This window comes from Syngnathus floridae, chromosome 2, assembly GCF_059516105.1.
Source record: "Syngnathus floridae isolate MCC-2025c chromosome 2, RoL_Sflo_1.0, whole genome shotgun sequence".
NCBI lineage: Eukaryota > Metazoa > Chordata > Actinopteri > Syngnathiformes > Syngnathidae > Syngnathus > Syngnathus floridae.
Genome location: NC_142414.1, coordinates 24,420,056 through 24,443,028, shown reverse-complemented (window position 1 = coordinate 24,443,028; position 22,973 = coordinate 24,420,056). Strand labels below are relative to the sequence as shown.

At 39.3% G+C, this 22,973-nt stretch overlaps 2 protein-coding genes across 12 annotated transcripts in view; one reads left to right on the top strand and one right to left on the bottom strand.

Annotated features, from left to right (window-relative positions):
• The window catches only part of LOC148402712 (band 4.1-like protein 1), a 31,790-nt gene extending 26,018 nt beyond the window's left edge, over positions 1-5,772 (top strand). For all 6 annotated transcript variants that reach the window (XM_088368757.1, XM_088368756.1, XM_088368755.1 and 3 more), the window contains 8 exons: positions 27-77; positions 794-1,198; positions 1,463-1,678; positions 1,897-1,956; positions 2,898-2,987; positions 3,061-3,141; positions 3,258-3,371; positions 3,896-5,772. In XM_088368757.1, coding sequence (XP_088224883.1) covers positions 27-77; positions 794-1,198; positions 1,463-1,678; positions 1,897-1,956; positions 2,898-2,987; positions 3,061-3,141; positions 3,258-3,371; positions 3,896-3,901 — 1,023 coding nt within the window. In that variant the 3' untranslated portion in view covers positions 3,902-5,772. The remainder of the gene's footprint in view (positions 1-26; positions 78-793; positions 1,199-1,462; positions 1,679-1,896; positions 1,957-2,897; positions 2,988-3,060; positions 3,142-3,257; positions 3,372-3,895) is intronic.
• A 689-nt stretch (positions 5,773-6,461) lies between these two features.
• cntn3a.1 (contactin 3a, tandem duplicate 1) overlaps positions 6,462-22,973 on the bottom strand; it is an 85,368-nt gene continuing 68,856 nt past the window's right edge. For 4 of the 6 annotated variants that reach the window (XM_088367698.1, XM_088367695.1, XM_088367689.1 and 1 more), the window contains 12 exons: positions 19,156-19,283; positions 16,676-16,851; positions 15,219-15,336; positions 14,301-14,459; positions 14,027-14,176; positions 13,539-13,609; positions 12,979-13,213; positions 11,998-12,113; positions 11,583-11,769; positions 10,499-10,611; positions 9,124-9,292; positions 6,462-7,625 (listed from right to left, as the gene is read on the bottom strand). In XM_088367698.1, the coding sequence (XP_088223824.1) occupies positions 7,534-7,625; positions 9,124-9,292; positions 10,499-10,611; positions 11,583-11,769; positions 11,998-12,113; positions 12,979-13,213; positions 13,539-13,609; positions 14,027-14,176; positions 14,301-14,459; positions 15,219-15,336; positions 16,676-16,851; positions 19,156-19,283 (1,714 nt within the window). In that variant the 3' untranslated portion in view covers positions 6,462-7,533. The remainder of the gene's footprint in view (positions 7,626-9,123; positions 9,293-10,498; positions 10,612-11,582; positions 11,770-11,997; positions 12,114-12,978; positions 13,214-13,538; positions 13,610-14,026; positions 14,177-14,300; positions 14,460-15,218; positions 15,337-16,675; positions 16,852-19,155; positions 19,284-22,973) is intronic. The other 2 variants (XR_015855567.1, XM_088367712.1) reach the window with 2 other exon arrangements.

Below are 22,973 nucleotides of genomic sequence, written 5' to 3'. Positions count from 1 at the left end.
AATAACTTCTGCTTGTTCTTCTGTAGGAGACCCCTCCGACACCTGCCATTCATGAGGAACCTCTCAACGATTCCTCGGTGAGTTCTGAATAAGCATCATACTGGATGATTGTTTTGACTGAAAAAAATCCAAAATATCAATACTCAAGCTAACTGTAACGAAATAAAAATAGAAAGCTTCCATAATAAAACTGGTTAAACCTTGGTTAACACTAGGAGTCCCAGCATTTTTTACTCTACTCCTTTTCGTCCCAAGCGCTGCAATTTGGGACGCTGGGGTACTTTACCTCTCATTCGGCCACTTTTGCTTATGTACATGGGTCCATTAGATAGGAATGTCATAAACAGGGATGGGTGTAGGGAGATATGAGTGTGGACAATGATCAAGCATTATGTTCAGTCATCGACGTGACTAATTACCTGGTGATCTTAGACACTGAAATACTTTGACACTACTTGATTGTTTTCTAGGAATGTGAATCTGCTAACGACATGCTCTTGCTGGAGCTTAGTAATATGTCTCACATTATTCATCATCTATTCAGACAAATTGTCCCAAAAAGTCACACGTCCAAAGCAAAAGGAGAATAAAACGATTACAGTAATTAATGTCAAGTAATTCTACAAATATAAAGTTTTATATGAAGTAATGTTACAATTGATGTGTGTTTGGAATATGTGCTTCAAAATTCTCCACAGTCTTCCCCTTAGCGCAGGTATACTTCATACTCAGAAGTTAGGCTAGTTAGTTTTTCTCAACTGCATCACAGAGCTAACGTGGACTCTATCTGTAGCGGGAGCCTTGGGAGAGACGTCTGGGGTCAGTGTCCGAGGACGATCAAGACCACGAGATCTTGTACTTGAAGGAAACCCACCTCGGCATCGAGCGCAAATGTTCCAGCATCACAGTCAGCTCCACTTCCAGCTTGGAGGCCGAGGTCGACTTCACCGTTCTCACAGACCTGCACACAGGCATGGAAGAGTTTTCCCGTGGCATGACCGAGCTGGGCGAGCGGGACTTGTCGCCTGACGGGGGCCTGCGCTTCGGGATGGACTTCCTTCAGCAGCAAGGCCCCTCAGGGTCGTCGCCTCCTTTGGTGTCTGCGCCTCCTGTGTCCAGAGGAGCGAGCAGCAGTCCTCCGGCTAAGCATGTCCAAGCTGAAGAAGTTCGAACGGAACCCAAACGGCCTGATGTGCAGGTGAGCTTTTCAGATTTGTTCAGCCTGTCTGATTCTGTATCGGTGGATCGGAACTCAAAAGTAGGTTGTGGACACATTTTGTGGACAAGTTGTAAAAAAAAAAAAAAATTCAATCATCTCTACTGAGGGCACGTAGTATAAAAAAAAAAGATAAATTGCTATATTAAGGTGATATTTGCATAAATTGAGGCATAAACAATAAGTGATTTTGTTTACTGGTTTTCTCTTGAGAAACAACACTTTGCTTTATGGTCTCCTCCCAAGCCTGTAGTGCCTAAAAAGCCCAAGAGGTCGGTACCGGTGTCATGTTCAGTGGACAGGGAGCAGTCACACAGAGAAGCCAGTCGTGTCACCAGCGCTACGCCTCTGAGTCGGGAACCCAGTGATGTCATCGGCGCTGTTAGGAAGACAGACGTGAGGACAGAAACCCAGCCCAATGGGTCTGAGGTCACAACAACCATCGTGGAGTTCACAGATCAGGTTGGTTAGGACTGCGTAATATGGTAGTAATGGTTTGCTTGGGCACCTTGTTTTTACACGGTTTATTTTTTTGCAGAAAGCATTGTCAATGTATCAAAATTTAAGTAAGGTGTTCTTCTGTGTTCATTGTCATGATGCAATCGTGACTTTGTACTGCATCTTGACTCAAGAGAGGAACTGGTTTTGTAGTTTGGGTCTTGACCTGTAACTTGTTGCAGGATCACGGTATGACTGGCCTGAGCGAGGTCTCTTACTCCACAAGACAGAGCATTTCTCCTGTGAGTGTTATACCCGCCAACAGATACACTTGCACAATTCAGAAAAATCTGTTACAAGAGTAAGGAACTCGGTAATGTTAATTGATCATTTTTATAAAGATTGTTAAAATTTTCTTCAATTTTGGGGGTGATAAAATTGATTTTTGGGGCCTCAGTAATAGCTGAATTGAAATATACTTCAAATGTACATGGAAATCTTTGAAACCATTGGCAAGGGTTAGGGTTTCAAAGTAGAGTTTGGGTCTTTAAGTAGGGTTTAAAACGAGGGTTAAGGTTTCAAAGTAGGGTTTGAAATTAGGGTTATGATTTCGAAGGAGAAAATTAGGGTTAGGGTTTTAAAGTAGGGTTTCAAACTTGGGTTTGGGTTTTGTTGGGTTTAGGTTTCAAACTAGGGTTAGGCCTAAGAAATAGGGTTTCAGTCTAAAGTTAGAGTTTCAAACTAGGGTCAGGCCTAAGAAATAGGGTTTCAGTCTAAAGTTAGAGTTTCAAACTAGGGTTAGGGTTAAGGGTTAGTGTTTAGGTGTTAAGGTTAGGGCTATTGGTTAAGTGTCGTAGTGCGGTTTCAACCTAATGTCAGCTTTTCAAACTAGGGTTAGAGTTTCGTAGTGAGGTTTTAAACTCGGGTTTGGTTTTGTAGATGGGTTTAAAACTAGGGTTAAGGTTTCAAACTAGGGTTAGGCTTTGGAAATAGGCTTTTAGTCTAAAGTTAAAGTTTCAAACTAGGGTTAAGCGTAAGCGTTTAGGTGTTAAGGTTAGGGCTAGTGTTGTAGTGCGGTTTCAAACTAAAGTCAGCTCTTCAAACTCAGGTTAGGGTTTTCCAAGTAGGGTTTTAAACATGGGTTTGGGTTTTATAGACGGATTTAAAACTAGGGTTAATGTTTCAAACTTGGGTTGGGCTTTGGGAAGAGTGGCAGGTGTGTGAACTGCTTTCCCCCCTACAGGTGCATATGAGCGGTCTTGGGAGAGAGTCAACGGGGTCTCCCATCCTTGTCACAGAAAATGTTACATCAGCGACCACACAGGTTACCAAGGTTGAGAATAAACATTTACAAAGATCATCATTTAATGTGGAATAGTCTGTTTAGTGTGGTGTTTAACTCACAGACGGTGAAAGGAGGCTACTCAGAGACCAGGATTGAAAAGAGGATCATCATCACAGGAGATGATGATGTGGACCAGGAACAGGTGAAGTGCACATTTCAATGCAAACAAGGTTATGGCACTGCAGCCCTTCAATGCCATAATATTGAACTCAGTAAATTAATTTTTCATACATACTATCATCTGATCTGATCTGGCAGGCTCTGGCCATTGCAATCCAGGAGGCCAAGCAGCAGCATCCGGACATGCAGGTGACCATGGCGGTAGTTGTCAGGGAAACAGAATCATCCGCTGAGGAACGGCATGGAGCAGAGGTGCAAGAGGCCATGTTGACTTCTTAAAATGTGCATGCAAAAAATCAGTAGAAACTGATGATTACTAGTGTAGGAAGTGTCTGTTGATTTCTCCCTAAGTGAGGTCATATGTGATACTAAATGTTCCTTACTATTTACAAAATTAAGCATGCAATGAACAAGGTGGATTTTGCTATTTTGCAGCTTACGAGTGCCTAAATATTTAGCTTACACAACCCAAAAAATAAAAATAAATAAATAAATAAATAAATAAATAAATAAATAAATAAATAAATAAATAAATAAATAAATAAATAAATAAAACAAATGTCACTCAGAAAACTCTAGTTTGTGCAATCATAAGTTTTGGTACTGCTATTTGTAAAATCACAAGCTAGTATTAATACAACTCGAGCTTTTCTGACAGACCATTGCAATAACAGATATGCTATTCTCTTAAGTCCCAACCAGTTTAGTTATTTTGAAGTCACGGGAATACACGTTGCTTTAAAACTACATGTACACCTCTCTTCTGTTTCCTACAGTCGTGATTTCCAGAGATGAGAAGCTGTGACCTATCATCCCAAGTGGCAGTCTCCATATGTCCCATACCACCTAGTCAAAACATTTTGAATCTAATTTCTGCTATTCTGATTTCTATTGACACAGCTTCATTTTTGTGACACAAAATGCTTTGGGTTGATGCTGTAAAGAAAATTTAAGGAAGACAAGTTTGGTGGATAACTTGCCCTATAAGAATTTGACAATTGTTACTTTTTATACTTCAAAGAGATTTTGTTCATTTTTGTGATATTGTGGTGCAAAAAGGGATGAGAGGTGAATATGTAGTAGTAGAACTCTTAGTTCCCAAACTTCTGCTGTGAATGCTTCCTAATTGGTAATGCACTGAATAACTGTCATGACTACTGAAATGGACATAGTTATATCTGCGTTGCACTGATAAAGGAGTCAAATAGAGAAGAACAATAGCGCCCTCTTGAGGTGTCTTCAAGGCCCATCGTCTAATTTGAATTTATAATTCTACTGTGTAAGTGGTGTTGATGAATATGACTTGCTACAACGTTGTGAATTGTATATTTCAAACAATTTCTGTCTTTGAATCTACAAATCAGGAGTTGCTAATGCATCTTCTATTCCCATAATAGTTCGGCATGTTTAAAAGGGGCCCAGTTCCTTCCCTTCTTTCCCAGCCTAAGGAGCTCAACTGCATATTTGTGTAGTGATTAGATTAAGATCATCACTGGGCTTCTGTAGCGATATTTGAGATCATATTTGCATGGCAATGTCTTTGCATTATTGGGCTTTAATTGAGTAATGCATTTAAGCCAATGTGAATGGTTATGATTGCAGATTGTAATGAGAGAAACAACAAAGATCAAGTCAATCACAATCCAGACCAGATGTATAAAAGAGGAAATTTAACTTCCTGACAGGAAATGAAAAGTGCTCACCGAAAGAAGGTGCAGATTTACCCAGGCTACGTACTCCTAAAACCCAGTGATAACAGATAATAAACTGGATCCCTTTTCCCACAACTGACACTGACCTGTATGTTTTTACAATTAATAGGCTTCATAAAAATAGACATTTTTTCTCCCCTCCATAATGAAAAACAAAACAGGAGCACACTCTGTTGCTGTTCTACGTTTTATTTACGCTTCATTCATTTCATCAAGAATGCTGTTATTTATCTAGCAAAGTGCAGCACTCGGATTGCAATTTATTTTGACGGTACAGACGTGCAATGTGCCACTTGTCAATTAAATAGACTGTGGTTTGTGAAGATTTTTTTTTTGTATCAACTAGAAATGTAATTACTGAAGTGCCAGCCTGTTGACAAGGACTCAAGACTAGTGTCCTTAGATGTAGAACTTCTGCAAAGGGTTGGATCATGTGACTGATAAGAATTGTTGTAAGATTTCTTTTTTTTTTTTTTTTTTTGCTCAAGGAGTAAGGGGATTATTCAACATTTACATTTGTGTGGTGTAGCTCCGTTGTGTGTCGTGTGACTGGAATGGAAGATGGACCAAAAATAAAACAGTCATGTACCTTGTAGTTACTGTATTCGGTCGAGGTCAGTGAAGATGTGAAGTAGTTGCCAAGGTCCTGAAGGACACTAGAGGGCAGCGGCAAACAAAGACAGCCTTGCATCAACACAGTGCACGTGAACTTGTCATCTTACCTTTAATCATATCGGATCTTCCTGTGCACGTGACAGAAACGTGCTTGTCCTACTCGAGACCAACTGCAGATGCTGTGGGCTTTTGACTTTGAGACCCTCTGCACTCCTTCCTCTGCAGCTTCATTTCTTCTGCAGTGCTTCTCCGTCAAGTTGTGCCGTGTCCTTGCTGTACATTGTCCCTGCATTTCTCTCAAACAAATAAACAAGACTAGTACTTGGCTTTCCCTTGCTCAGTGTGTGTCATTAGAGCGCAGATTACATTTGTGATCAAATGCATCACTTGAGGCCAAATATAAAAAATATGGTCATATTATATTCAGAAATGAACAAAATACCCAATTTTCTACTGTCATATTGCATATTCAACTTGTTAATATCTTAACCTAATATGAAACACTTAAAATGATTATTTTGATCAAATGTTGCAACATATAAGAAATGTGTGAATATAAACTTTTCCTTCAAATAAAAATAAGTATATTCCAGAAATGTAAATACATTGTAAAAGAAAATCAATTACAAGAGTGGTAAAATGAATTCATGATACAGTACAGTACAAGTGTGGCTTTTTATAGAATTATAAATACTTTGGCCAGTTGAATATTGTGTCAAAAGAAATGCACAGTATCACTACAAAACAATTTTTTGTGACATTTGGAAAAGTTTTATTTTTAGTATAATTTTTAAGATAACACTCTAAAATGATTGCACATTAAAGGCATGGACATCAAACTGTAACACTGCAGAACTCCTCAACTAGTTTTGTTCTAATCGCATTTTGGTAACGTTTTCCCTAAAAATGTGACATTCATGAACAGCGAAAAGAATTGAAGGTCTTAAACGCAGCTTTAAGAAAGTTTTGGCTGCATACAGACCAGGAATGCATCAGTCAAGAGAAAGAGACTGAGGAGGAAAATGGCATCATGTTTATTAAAAGCTTGTTTAACCATCTGAACATCCAGCAAATTTGCCAACCTCAATCTGATAACAGCCAATGACAAATAACCCATACTCAGTAAGCCAGAAGGGTCTGTCTCTCATGATGAAAGACGGTGTTGTATGAGCCCACATTGCCCCAAAGTACATAGAACACACAATACAACATGGAGAAACAAATTAGGAACATAAATGAATGCAACTGTTGAATACCAACAACAACAACAACAACATGGATCCTAATTAGAAGACTTAAGGCTCAATTGGGACCTGAGGATTCCATACATTGAATGTACAACTCTCAGCGTGCCATCATTATGCACTTGGTGAGAAGGGAATATGGAGTAGGAAGGTAAGACATCGATTCACCAGAGCTTGCACCATCAGCAGGTTTGGCCTTGTCAAATCTATGAATCACAACTTTGGTTCCAGTCTGTTTTATGCCTGATGGGATGCAGCCTGAAAATAAAAAAAAGCATCAGCAAGACGCAGGCAAAGTCATAGACGTCTCAAATTGGAGTTTGTCAAAGGGCAATCGGGTACCTTGTTTTGCCCGGAATCAGCAAGTATTCTTTTTTTTTTTTTTTTTTTTTTTGCGGTCCAAAACACAGTCTAAATGGAGGCAAGATGAATTTTATCAATCAACCACTCTGAAATAGAATGTCACTTGTTTCGATTTTTCCTCTGAAAGTTCTGCTAGTCTCCATATGCCAGAAAGAAAATCCAGGAAAAGTCCATCATGGGTACACAACCTCTAATACATGACACTATCCATATATTAGAAGTGAGGAAAGAACAAACAAACAAAAAAAGCATCCAGAAAAGCTGCAGGTCAATTCCTGTCACATCAACGCCTCCTTAAAGGGCCAGTTCCTTTAAATAACTCCTTAAAAAAGGATGGAGCGCATTCTTCGCAAGTCTATCTTTTGCACAGGACAAAAGACACAGTCAGGTGGGAAGCAGGTGAAAGTGAAGACAAGGCTCCCAGGCCTCACGTCTTACACCTGCTCATTGTCTTGATGTTGGGCTGCAATGTTGAATTGGTCATAGCGCGGTCCTGGCTGTGAGGATGACAGCAGCAAGGTAGGCCACAGGAAGTGATGAAGACACCGAGGCAGCTCCCGTGGCGATGGAGTCTTGAAGAAAAAAAAAAAAATCACACACACAAACATGTAATGGAAATGCCTACTCAACATCTGGAAAACCTGCACATCAAATTTTGACTAACACTTTCAGAGAGGTTTAGTTGACTATGTTTGTTGTTGATGACATCAAACGTTCAAAAGTTTCCCCCTTTTGTGTAAAAAAAATAAATAATAATAACATGGTCAAAATATTGGAAACAGCTTTTAATATGTTTCAAAACAGTGCTTAGGGTACCGTAGCAAAATTGTGTGAATTTTCAGAGTTAGAAAAATTCAATGGTAATTTAAGAGAGGAAACGAGAATTTACAAAATTAATGATCATAAAAAAAAAAAAAAAAACACTTTGGCATACTTCCGACCAAAACAACACAACTTCATTCGAGTACAGTTGGAGCTTATTCCAGCGGTCTTTGGTACACCCTGAACTGGTTGCCTCCCAATCGCAGGGCACACATAGACAAACAAGCCATCACATTCACAATCTCCTCTACGGATAATTTGGAGTGCACAATTAACCTACCATGCACGTTTTTGGAATGTGGGAGTAACCAGAGGAAACCCATGCATGCACAGGGAGAAAACGTAAACTCCACACAGGAAGACCACACATCTGTGAGGCGACATGCTAACCAGTGCCCCACTGAGCTGCTCTGATTTATTTGATTTTTAAATCAAGCTCTTGTAGTGGATCGGGCAAGTTTCAGAAAGCATATAAATGAATATGTGTTGCTTGAAGGACGGCCACTGGGTGGCACTAGTGTGTTAAGCACACTCTTAGAAGAACCTGGCGTTCAAATAAAGTTGCAAAAACAAGCAAATAAAAAAAACATTTTACAGCTAAAGTACATTATTTACATGGCGTCCATCAATGTACGTTGGTGAATAATATTTGTACTGCTGCCTGTGGAACTCTACACAGATAAACCAGATTCCACTGCTTTACAACATCTTCTTAATCTTCAGCATCTTTAGAATTTTTTTTGAGATATGGTTCAAGAAACAATTAGGATCAATGCCATATCCACACTTGCAGTGAAATCAAAAGCCTGGAGCACTTCTCTCAGTAACTTGCCAAACTGATCTGCTTTGAAGGCCTCTGTCATGTTTTATTTAAAAACAAACAATTCTGTCTCAAATCCATTTTTGGCCCACAGCATTTAGAGCTGGGCGATATTGCCAAAAATAAAATCTATTTGTTTTTCATAAGGAAAAAATCTATTTAGAAGACAGAGAATCCCATATGGCCAAAACTTCTACAACAAAAAATGTGAATCACGCCCGCCCCCCCCCCCAAAAAAAATGAAATATTGATATGTCACTCAGGCCTAACAACAATACTCATTGCAAAGCTCACTGACATGCACTTAACATTTGTACGTAACTACACACTCAGTTGTTATGTTTCCAGTCGAATGATTGATTCCATGTGATACAGCAACAGTGGCGGGAAATGTTCTGTTTGCATGTTTTATGTATCAGCTCTCCAACCTGCTATTTTGGGGATTGTAATCTGCCGACTGCTGATGCCCTCCCCACCTTCGCTGAAAGGTTTAATCTGGATGACGTAGTCCTCGTTGACGGGCAGCGACAACTCCAAGGATGTGGTGTTGGTCTCCACCACGCTGGGACGGCTGTGTCTATCCTGGCTGTACATCACCTAAGAGATGAAAAAAAAGATGTTTGTTTCCTGCACGATGAAACATTGGGACAGACGACAAGGATATGGTGAAGGTCGTAGGACAACTTAATGGGGAACACCTCCAGCAACTAATGCAGTGTTTCCCAACTTTCTGAGTCAAGGCACAAAATTGACATTAAAAAAATGTCAAATCACACTACTAAACAATAATGGGGGAAAAAAGTATATACACGGAAATAATGACAATCTAAGATAGATTCACACTGCAGGCAAATGCGACCCAGATCAAAATTTTTGCCCAGGTGCGACCCACATCATTTTTTAGACAGTCTGCATGGTTCGATTCAGATTTTTTCAAATCTGACCTAAATTGCTTTCATATGAGGTTCCAGATCAGATTGGGATCAGGTGGTGGTCAGGCTGCTTGGTAGGGAGATTAACTGTTGGATATCTGTGTCTCATTTTCACAAAATACTGTATTTTTGTACTTTGTAGTGCATTTACATTGGAAATTATTCATTTTGTAAAAGAAATTGGGCTCATCAGTCACTCATGTTTTTCACTGTTTAATCTGTCCTGAACACAAGTGATATGTGTTTTTCATTGTAAGAATTGCAGAACAGAAAGTCGCATGGAATTGAAGCACATAAAACAGAGGTTCAGGTGTATATAATATATGTTCTAGTCACTAAATAATTTTCAAACTAATGAAGTGATACTTTCCCACCCTACAACTGATGATCTCTAATGACACACTGCTAATGTGCTGCAACACGCTGGTTGGGAATCAAATAATTCAATACAGGAGATGTGTCAAAAAACTAAGTAATTTTGTCAGAGATATTCACTGATTGTACACTGCATTTTACACCCACTGAAAACTGGTACAACTGCAATAACAAAACCAGCAACATACTTGTCGTACACAAGTCACATAACTTACTGTCTTTCTTACCACCTTCTATTAATTTTACTATAGGAATACAGGTAAGTCTTCCCCTCCCTTGTTTGTGTTTTATTTCTGTCTTTGGGTTCACCCGCTGCTGTAAGCCCTGCCCTTTTACATCAGCCAATCAGCTCTTTTCCTGCCCTTGCGTTCCACTGAGGTCTTTTGTATTGTATTCTAATTGTATTCTTTTACGCTTTTGCCTCCATTAAATTGCCAGTGAAGTAGCATTGAGTTTATTCTCCTGTTGTTTAAGTGCAAGGGTTTGCACTCATTACCTTATAACCCGTAACTTCAGACTCATTGTCCAGAGCGTGTACTTGGTCCCAGTGCAGTATGACCTTGGAGTTGGAAGTGTTCCACATGATTTTGACGGGAGCCTGACTGGGTGCTAGAGTGGGAGGGAGAGAGTTGGAGAGGGGTGGAGAAGAGGCGGTCGTGAGGAGATAAAAACAACAAGGCAGCCAATCAATAAACATTAAAGTCAAGAACCAACTCAGCATGAAGGATATTTCTCATTAACAGTTGAACAGTGACTCAGGTGGTACAGACGTAGTAGCTTTGTTTGCTTGTGAGAGGGATGAGGTGCCAAGACACCTTGGTTAACCAAAGTGAAAACTATTGTGATTATTATTTGCTCTTTTTGACAATCTATACATGCATTTAATATCATCCAAACATCCAGTCCAACAGCGGCTAAATGCATCAGACTAAAACGTAATGGCTCAGTTGTAATGCATTCATTTTGCGACGTGCTCTATCTTGTCGAAACAACATGCACAGTGTTGCCCAACACTGACTGCCAGATCCTCTTCAAGCATAATTTGCATTATGAAGGAGGCAGTCCATTAAATTAGCGACATAAGAAACTGACAAAATAGAATAGAAGGACGAGTTTCGCTCCTGGTAGAAGCAAGACTAATACAGTCAAACAAGGAGTAGTAAGGAGTCAAACGAAGCATAACGATTCAACGTATAATTGAACGATGGTCTAAATTGTGGAACAAGATCATGTTTTGCTGATAATGTAGCTATCTAAACACTGGAGAAGCGAATGTGTCAATAACTCTACATCCATAAAGGCTCTAAGTATCCTTTTTTTCCCCCCAGCAATCGAACTGATCGTCATGGCCATTTTATTGTCTGATAAGACTTGGGAGGTTTGCTTTCTTTAAGAAGAGCATTTGGAAGGTTAAATGTTGAGTGTCAGACTGAATATTTTAAATTCCCAACTGGTTGTTGGTATAAAGTACTGTATTTTACTCTGGGAAGGAAATATTTATCTCGTGTTGACTGTCACCTGCACACACGCACACATCAATGGATACATTTAGCCAGTTATGTTACAAAAGGAGGTCTTACGAGGCTTCTTGGTGGTGACATTGACAATGCTGCTCTGTGGACCCACTCCAGCGCTGTTATAAGCCCGCAGAGCTATCAAATAGGTACTGCTGCCCTCCAGATCTCTGATGTGCACTGATGTCTTATTCCCCACCGTCCTAATCACACTGGCCGCCTCCTGCTTCGCCTTTACCCCCCAGTACTGCAACTAAAGAAAGAAAAAAAAAACCTATATGTTATTGTCTATAACACACAGAACAGCCCTAGATTGGGGTGTACAGATACAGTGTGTCCGGAATATAAAATGACCTTCTTCATCAATATAGCTATGCACAAATAGTGTGTGTCTAATTAAAATCAGCTAAATAGCAAGAAAAAGCTATGAATAGTTTTTTTTGTGTCCAGTTGCTATTGTGTGGGCATGTGCTGTTTTGACCTCATAGCCCAGGATGCGTCTGCGATTGTTGCTCCAGGCCAGAGGCTTCCAGGTGACCTCCACCACAGATGCTGAGATGCTCTTCGCCCTAAGCCTCCCTGGTGCTCTGCTGGGCTCTGAAATGTACACAAGACTGTCTAGACATATACGTGCTTCACACTTTAGTGCACAGTTTTTTTACCACTTACTTATTATTGTGATTATTATACAAAAAAGTAAAATAGCACACATTTAATGGTGACTATGATGTTAAAAATTCCCCGATTTGACTGCAAAGTACATGGTCGATATCAATGTATAAGTTTTTTATTTTTATAACTCTTGAAAAATAAGGCTGCATTTATTTAATATTATTTTAAAATATAATACTTAACTTTTAATCTGAGTTCAACACACCTTTGAAAAAGTCAAATAAACTGTTCTCCAATAAAAACATTAAATAAATGCTTTCTTAAACATAATAATAGGACTAGGCGATATAGCTGAAACATGTCTCTGAATTTAAGTGAATTATAAACGATATCAACATTGTCTATGTCAATATTGATAACTACTGATATTTTTGTAGCTATTGAAAATAATAAAAACTGTTTCTGTGTACTTTATAAAGTGCAAAGTTGCTCCTCTAGGAGCGAAAGTTATGTGACAGAGGATAGTTACATACATGAACCTTCATTCAATGTTCATATAGTGTAAGTATAGTGAACTAATACTCTTTGCAGTGCCAGCATTAGCGTTACTCAACCACCACCAAAGTCACGGGTAATATCGACCTACGGTGCATGCAAATCAGCAAAAACAGACAGAACAAGAGTAAAGAACTAAAAACAATATCAGGTGCATGTCGTGGGTGGAAGGGAAGGCGTCAGTTGTTTTATGTTCTCTGAAGCCATTCTCACTGTCACACATTACGCACCATTTATCTGATGCTACATGCTGCGCAGTTGTGTTTGTTTCACTACACTTGTTGTAGCTACACACCTTCCTCCGCTGAGTAGATGGTTGCCACAGGACTAAAAGGCCCTTCTCCGTTGTTGTTGTAAACCCCGACTTTGATTTGATAAGATGAATAAGGGGGAATGCTCTCATTCTTGAAGACATATCTGGAGGCGTCAGGAGATGTGACAGCAGCCTGCATCCAGCCCTGTGCACCCAGTGGGCGGAAAGCCACCACATAGCCAAACCCGGGGCCGCTCTGCAGCTCCTCTGGAACAGGCTAGAGTAGGATAAGATGACTCATAAGGATGACTCAAGAAAATGATATTTAAAGTTATTAATACCAAACGAAATGCACCATTGGAATATGGAGGGATACGGCTGAGGATGATGCTGAAATTGCAAGTACTTATCACGCTGCATAAGTGGATTTATACTAAGGAGAAAAAAAAAAAAGACTATTCCAACAGGCCCTGAGCGTTAATCTTTATGTTGCGGTTCACAGACGGGGGGAAAGTCAAATAAATAAAGAAAATACAGAATGTGCAGGAATGTCTTTCTGGAAAATAAAAGGTAGACTACTAACTCAGAGAAAAAAAAAATACCTCCCAAGTGATGACCAGTTCTGAACGTCCCCCTCCACCACCATTCACTCTAGCCGGAGTCACCCTGGGAACTTACATATGAACAGAAAAGATTAGATGCCTCATGCATTAAAAAAAACTGAAAAAACATGCTTTACTCAATAAGTAATGTTTTCATCAGAGCAATCAGATTAAGATATTTCAGGCATTTTGAAAATGCAAACAGAAATGTAGTTCATGTACTGCATGCCACATTTAGAATCTAGAACCACTAAGTTTCAATTTAATTCTTCATTTCATTTATTTTTCTCTTCACAAAGACGAGTGAAGCTACAAAATACCATGGCTGATATCAGCAGGAGGGAGGTTTGCATGAGCAAGAGGCACAATAGATTTCTTTCATAATATCTAATGCTGGGCTTTGTGTGTTTTACCCACTTTCAATCAACAAAGCTCCTGAATAAGCTTACTTTTGGTGGTGTTGATTTGAAATTAATTATGGTACATACGTGTGTCCTTGGTGCGGGCCTTTCTAGAGGCTTTGCTGGGCTCTCCTGTTCCGATGCTGTTGGTTGCCAGTACTCTGAACTCGTACTCCACCCAGGGATTCAAGTCGATGACAGTGGCTGACAACTGCTTTCCCCCGAGCAGCTCAGGAACTACGAGACATTACACCAAATTACCCTTCATCACAACCCTGAAGAATCCACACTGGAGCTGTCACTGAAGTATTTACTCATTTCATATGTATTTTTTAAAATCCTTTAGATGTAAGCAACCTACCAGTGGAAACGGCTTGCCACCCGAGAGAAAAAAGTGACCTGGCCTGGATGGTATAGCTGAGAATGGGGCTGTGGTTGTCCATCCCAGGTCCCCAGGTCAAGAGTGCCGTGGTCTCTGTCACCTCAGTCACTTGACAGTCCACAGGGGGCCCTGGAGGACCTAGACGCCAGGGTGTGAAATTATTTTCCAAAGGGGCAATGTGAGGAACTGTAATTGCTGTTGAGGGCCAACATTTTAAATGTATTAATTGTGTGTAAAGCTGTAAATTGTATTGTTTCAATAAACTGCTACTGTGCGTATATTGTTATACTTAGGAAAATAAAAAACAGTGTAAGCGTCCCAGAGGGATAATTACAGAACGTGATTGTGTAATTAGGCCTTATTCTGTCAGTGGTTTCCAATACAAGAATCACTTATGACACTTATGTGCAATTTAGAAACGCAGAGTAAGTTAAGTATTAACAATAATGTGACAAACCTAGAGTTTTTTTCCATTACAAATTTTAATATTAACCTTAGATGGCAGAAAATACTAAAGATAGCTTTCCCCTTCTCCCAATAGTTAGCAGGGCACACAGAGACGAACAAAGATCCGCACTCGGACTGACACCTACAGACAATTTGGAGTGCTCAATCAGCCTTCCATGCATGTTTTTGGGATGTGGGAGAAAACCGGAGTTCCAGGAGGAAACACACGCAGGCACGGGGAGAACATGCAAACTCCACACAGCAGTAACCGACTCGTTTAAGAAAAGAGAAAAAAGCTGACTTGAAACGAGGAAGAAAAATTTAAATGTAAAAATTACTGATTTTCTCTGAATTAAAAGTTTTCTCTTTCTTTTACAATACTGTGTGTGCTTCTAAATTCTGCACAATTTGAATATATTGCCATAGAGTATGTGATACATCTTATCTTACCTCTGACCACCATATCAGTGGCAATAGAGACACTGTCCACCTTGGTCTGAACTGCACATGTGTATTTCCCAGCATGCCTGAGCTGAATATTGCGGATCATTATGTCCCCGGCCGAGCGCTGTCAAAACATTTCAGGTTACTTTATTTAAATAAAATAGCAGATTTTCTTGGTATTCACTTCATGAGTGAGATCCGTGGTAGTGAATTCAATGGCGTAACCTCAGGGAGACAGTCGTGCTTTGCAGTTATTTACAATTTTTGTTTGAAGATTTTTTTTCCATCATATCTATCCTTCTATTTATTCAACTTTTCTGCACAAACGTCTGTCAATGCCAAATGCATTCTACCTTCAAAACCATCAGAACCACAGTAATAGTAATAAATAGTAACAGTTTAAAAGAACGTTCCTAAAATGTTACATTTACGTTTTTAAAGTAATAAATATTTAAAATATACTACATCATGTATATATATATATATATATATATATATATATATAAAACGTCTGTCAATGCCAAATGCATTCTACCTTCAAAACCATCAGAACCACAGTAATAGTAATAAATAGTAACAGTTTAAAAGAACGTTCCTAAAATGTTACATTTACGTTTTTAAAGTAATAAATATTTAAAATATACTACATCATGTATATATATATATATATATATATATATATATATATATATATATATATATATATATATACATGATGTAGTATATTTTAAATATTTATTACTTTAAAAACGTAAATGTAACATTTTAGGAACGTTCTTTTAAACTGTTACTATTTATTATTATATATATATATATGGTATATCTCCATCCTTACTCTTGACTGACCAATGATCGTCATGGAGCTTGCTAATTATCCTACACTCGCGATGCAGTATTTTTCACAGCATGTTAGTGATCTGAATGCAGTGGGGTCAAGGGATTAAATAAACTGCAGGGCAGGAGACATTATTAGGCTACTATTGCCCATGATCATGTTGAGTGCAAGATAAAAATAAATAGGGAATGATCAAGCACATCATAATTGCTTCTCTTGTTTAGGAGAGAAACATTGTTATAGATGATCAACTAATATGCTTGGCTGCACACTGCATAATGACTTAACTACTTGCTGCTCTTGTCGATGGAGGATGATATTACCAGCTCAACGGGCAACCACAGAGCCCTTAACACTTATCTGTGTGTTTCTTATAAGCAAACAATGAATAGGTTGCTCCCTGATGTATAGGATAAATTAACCTGTAAACTGAATTAGTGGAGCTTTTTTTTACATACAATGAAGACCAACTCTCCCATGAGTCTCTTTAAACTACAGTTAAGTAAGAAGTGTGTGGTTAAAGATATTTGTTGTATATGATAGCGCAAGCCTCACCATTCCTATGTGTGAGCAATTCCATTTGAATGTAGCTGTGTTACTTTCAGAGCTATAAAGGATTGAGACTTACCCCACCAACTCTTTCAAAATAAGCTCCAGCGCTGCCAAAGTGGATGAGCTGCTCATTGAAGAACCATGTGAACTTGAGATCCAGCGAGGGGTCATGATAAACCTGGCATGGCAGCACAATGCTTTCCCCCACCGTCACATCTAGATGACCGGCTGGGCTTGTGATCACAGTTGGCTCTGGAAACATGGAGCACCGGTTGAAAAAATCCTAAGCAATAAGTTCTCCCTTTATTCATGAATCACACACGTTTTGCATGACTTTTTGAGTATGGGTGTATATTATCCTATGACTTTTCTTCTTTATGCTCCATAAACATTTAACTGTAAATGGAAAAAAATACAACTCATCCTTTTTTTCTTTTAGTCCTGGTCCAGATATTCACTCAACTCAGAATAAATTGTATTTGGTCTGTCAGTGAGCAAATATTGTACCTCTTCTGTGGGTTGCATAAATTACGACACATTCCAATGTCACTATACTGCTGCAGTGGCAAAGAAAAATAAACTCGGCCTGCAATGCAATTTAAGTCTGTGTCAACATGTTTTGTGTTAGCATTTTACTTTTCTCCAGCTACGGGATCTTTATTCTGTCTCATATGGGTTCTCGTTTAATACACAAAATAGCTAATAGAGCAAAGGTTGAGAGTCCAGTGAGCAGTGAATTATACATGCATGTCATAAGTATCCTAGTAGACAGAGGAGTAAAGGTCTGTATTTAGCTCTGTCAAGACAAGGCAAGTTGTTTATCTGGTAGCGGCTAAAGAGAACTGGCTGGTCGTCGCAGTGCATTGTAGGTGAGTCTGGGGAAAGTTTCAACACTGGATGCAAAACGAGTGAAACTTTCTGCCCGTTGATAGCAGAGCTGTCACGCTCATTTCTTGTTATGACTGCGGGGGAAATCGCAAATTGGCTTCCTCATTCACAACATACAGTATTCCCCTGCACACGATAATCCTCATTCGGTACAGTTCTGTTTTTATAGCTCTGAAGCGGCTTCTTTTACAACCTAGATTTTAATATTTGCATCAGAATTAGCATAGAAATTGCTGCAAATTTTGTGGGTATGCCTCAATATGCTCATACTGATCAAGTAGAGCCTAAATGCTATGTCTGCAGTTTAATTTCCCATTTAGAAGGAATACAAAGCATGAAATAAATTCCAGATGGAAGAATAATTCACACTCTGGAAAGCAAGGTACACAACAATTAGATATAATAAAGTAGGATTGAGCTCTGGAGGCAGACAGTAAGATTTATTTGTATAATTCACATTATTTGTTGCAATGATCCCTTTACTAAAATAAACAACAGAGACATAGTCTGATGAGAAAAAAGTTGTCTGTAGTTTTAACTAGTGAATGTCAAAATTCACCAAATGTGCACCAGTGCAATTCCAGCAGCAACTCCCTCTCCCTCTCTAGCAGAGGCATGCTACCCAGTACAATGAAGAGGTAATATAGCAATACTTATTTATGAAAAGACGTTCAGGCTGATCATTGAAAAAGACATAAGTATTTACACACAATGTAAAGTGATACTGTATTTGAAAAATTACGAGCCTAAAATTCTAATTTATAAATATAAACACACAGATTATCTATATGTTACCACAACTTGTACATAGAAAGAAAAGAACCGGGGGTGTGGGAATGAATGGTTGGGTTTCTAGCAAATGTATTTGCAATTCAAAGTAGATGTGAAAAGGAATCACCAACGGCCACTCTAATAGAGCACTGTTGTCAACTCGGCTCTTTAAAATGACCCCAAGATCTTACTGCACAGCAGAGGAGTGTTATTTAGAAGGTTTTTAAAAAAGCCATTGTCCAGACAAATAAACGAAACACTAAGGCAAACAAATGCAATCAGCTTTTAGCTTCTTGAAACTAATTGGACTGCACAAAGTAATTTAAAAGGCCATAGCATATACATGGGCACCTTGGTTGAAGTGTGTGACTTTAGTGTGATTTAAAGCGCAACAACAATGACTCCATGACGACAATGATTTGTCGAGGATATCTTGCACACCAGCTGCTTTAATTTTATTGTATTTATACGTTTGTAATTGCTTTATAATTTTAGCTGCTCGTCACTGATATGTGACAGGAAAACAGAAATACACAGTGTTCTCTTTGAATTAAGACTTTTATTCAACGTCGCTATAGCATTTTGTGGCTAATAACTGGTGCAATGAAATGTGATCTTTCAGGTCTGCAAGCAAAACGAAGAAACGGTAAAGATGTTTCTCTTTTTTTTCTGCTTCAGTTCAGATGGGTGATCTAATTGTTTTTCATTCAACTGTTATGTTAAAAGTGAAGGAACATTAATAATCCATCCACCCAAATTCTATTGCACTTGCCCTCATTAGGGTCAGGAAAGCTGGAGCTATCCCATCTAACTTTAGGCGAGAAGCAGGAGACACCCTGGACTGGTTGTCAGTCACTCACCAGGCAATGATTAATCTAGCAAAACAGAAATTCTTACCTTTAACCAAAAGGCTACCGGCGCTGCTTGCTACGCCAAACTGGTTTCTGGCTACGCACGTGTACAGACCCGCATCCATTTTAGAGACATTGGATATGCGAAGACTTCCATTATCCAGCACAGTAACTCTGCGGAAAACAATGCGCACACAGACACATACAATTTATACAAAGTTTATAAGGCATATCTGATTAAGACCGTTGACAGCATCAGTGTTGGTTTAAGGAAATTAAATGGAAATTTAGCCCAGCTTGCGCTAACCTGCCGCTGAAATGGACAAGGCCACTATCCTAAAGCGTTTTAAATTGAGCCTGGTGTTTATCTCAGCAAAATTTAATTGGCTCCCTGCGCTGCAGTGTGACATAAGCAGGACTTCAGCACTAAGTGCCACAGTTTGATTTCGCTGCACTGTGACTTGATAAGAACAGTACACTTTATGGGAAGATCTACTCATACCGTGTAACTGTACTTAAATTGCTAATATGTAAATTTTTACTCCCTAAGGCATATATACACAAATTGATGCCAAATACAGGCACTCACCCTGTATGCAGTATGATAATCATAAATTAAACTTGTTCCAGTCCAACACTTCCACTGTATACTTGTATTATAAATCTCACACTACCATTAATCATAAAAATAAATTGTCAAATCTTATTGTGTAAAGCCATGAATGAAAAAAATTCTCCGGGTAGAATTCGCTCAATTGCCGTGTTTATTGTGTTGCTGTTGCATTTATGAATATTAACGACTTAAAGCTGAGAAAAGCACAGTCAGACAAAAGATAAATATCGCCTTCACCAGTTATTGAAATTGATTCAATTATTCCTCATAAATGTCAGTGAAATCTCAGGAGGAACAAAGTCGACCCGCTTGGCTGCGTGACAATAAAAGAAGGTTGAGCCGCGACAACAGATTGTCCTAGCAAGCAACAACAACAAAGCTTCTCATTTCAAATGTTGCCGTCATCAGTCAAGCCTGGCAGATTTCATCTGATGCAAAAAGTGTGCTTGTGCCGCTTTACCTGTCAACGAGCTGCTGTAGTGAAATATAACCAGATATGACGGATGAAAAGTCGGCAAGGTAACTCTTGTGCAGTGAAGAGCAGATGCTTCCAATTCCCAGAGATTTGAAGAACAAGTTGATGTCACAGAAACTCTAAGTAATTCTAAAGTGCATCAGTTTATCTCTGGCTAATGGCACCCCGTCTGTATGTAAATTACCATGACAGAATTCAATGTACTGGTTTCTTGCTTGCTTTGAATGCAAGCATGTGAATGTACAGACTAGCATGACTGTAAATGTCCCACAATCCCTTGGTAGATATTTGGAATATCCATCCATCCATTTTCCTTACCGCTTTTCCCCACGGAGGTCCCGGGTGTGCTGGAGCCTATCCCAGCAGCCATTGAGCAGTAGGCGGGGGACACCCTGAACCGGTTGCCAGCCAATTCGCAGCGCACACAAAAACGAACAACCATCTGCACTTGCACTCACACCTACGGGCAATTTGGAGTGCTCAATCGGCCTACCATGCACATTTTTGCGACGTGGGAGGAACACGGTACCCGGAAAAAGCCTAAGCAAGCACAGGGAGATCATGCAAACTCCACACAGGGAGGGCCAGAGGAAGAATCGAACCTGCAACCTCTGAACTGTGAGGCGGACGTGCTAACCAGTGCTCACTGTGCTGCCATCATTGAGATATCAGTCCTGGCCAGCTAATGGCGTGTAACAATAGGACTGGAAAACAACTTGCATCGTCATTAGACACGTCCCAATTAGAGAGCAATGCAATTCTTTTTAGAAACATGAAACCACATTGAGGCCTACCAGGTGGAGACAGAAACAAAAAGCTGACCTCTAATCTTATTTCTTCAATTTAAAGAAAGACATAGACACGAGCTAAGACAGGAGGAAAAAACAACAACTCTGAAGCAACCTTTAGTGGAGCTGGGAGCACAATGTGGGCACTGGAAAAAAAAAATATCTTGAAGACTTGCACATGTGGCAAGGATGTGGGACGCTGTAGTTTACACATAGTATTACTATGACCAGCAGGCGAAAGTTTCCTCTGCAGGGTGTCCAGGCTCTCCCTTCGAGCGTCTCTGTCATATGGGAGGGACCCAGAGTTTAGCATATTTAGAGGAGCCAGATGAGGTGGCTGGATTCAGGGAAGTTTGAGCTCCCCTGCTGAAGCTGCGACCCCCCTCCAGATAAGCGGTAGATAATGGATGGTTGGATGGATATTTTGTGTGTGTATGTTCATTTCCGTGTTACTTACATAGCTTTTTACACACATGTTGGGTTTGCACACACTCGGGGTGTTTCAGTTGCTAAGTAAATGCAAACAGTAATCTCACATTTTGTGTGTTTGGAAATACAGTATAATATGACCCTTTGAGTACTGTTATGATGTTTCAAAAAAGTCTGACCAATATTTGTACACATAGAAAGATCTCTGTGGCAGATGTAGTGGAAAAATGGCTGGAAATGCCTCATTGTAGAATACAATCACCGAGATATGCTGCCTCCAAACACCTCGCTTGTAATGGGAGCATCTTTTAAAAGCATTTCGGTGTCAACATGGCATTGCATTTATCGTGTGCTGCAAACAACTTTTGAAAAAAAAAAAACGAAAAATCTATTTAAAAAGACAGCAGGATTTGTTTGGTTGGGAAGGTAAACAAAGAGAAATCGGTTGAAAATTACTGGTGTGAATAGTTCTATTAAGAATCAGGGCAAAATCATTTTGTTAGAGTCAGTGAAAAACACACCATCCACTGCAGAGAAAGCAAAACTACTACTGAGAGACTCATCATGTTCATTTATCATGTAATGTTGTATCCGACTATCATAATCTACAGAGGATAATAATGGCCCAAAATAATATGAATGGTCTCTAAACTCTATTCTCCAAAAACCAGCAAAAAAATCTATGACAGACATTAATCCCATGACCTTGTTAAAGATGAACACCCTCCAGCAAATAATCATATCTCTTTGAATTATTTATCTAATTATTTGATTTTGGGGGAATAGTTTTATCTCAATTTTTAGAAAGAAGCTGCTACCATAAATTCCTCTGAGCACAGATTTGAGCATTAACATAATAATTGTGGTCCTTACTGAGTAAGTTATCAGGGAGGTAAACAACACTTGAGTGCCGCTGGCATGTTCGATGGCAGCAGACAAAGTTGTCTTTTAATCTTTAATCTAAGTCATTTGTCAGTAAGAGAGGTCGTGCCAATTTAATCAAATTTCTTGCCATCAATTTTTTATCCTGCCTCCTAGCCCCGATTGTACAGCAATTTCCTGAACACATTTGGATGCTTTGAAATTAATTACCCAGCTCAAGATGCCATTTTCTACTCAGTAATGGGGTTATGCCAATATTTCAAACACAACTTGCTTAAAATATAGCTCAACACGCCTCTTTATTAATGGATACCTTGCAGGTGGCCTGAAGCCCTCCAAATTGAGCCAAAATGACCAATATTGCCCTAAAGACTAGGGGAATAAAAATACATTGTCCACTTGTACCTGTGGGACAGCAAATTTAATCTTGCAGGCGAACCCAAGGGGTCTTTTGTCGTGGACGGTAACATTGAGTTATGGATATGAGATGTCACACTTGTATGTCGAGTTCTCTCCTCAGCAATCTTGAAAGGGATTATCGAGGATAAGGATGTGAAGAGCATTATCTATCTGGAAAGCTTTTATGTTGGTCTTCCTCCTGTCAAATATTGCACTAGCACAATTAACAGGAGTGGGGAAATTTGTGAGGCACATAAAAGATTGAGTAGTGTGATACA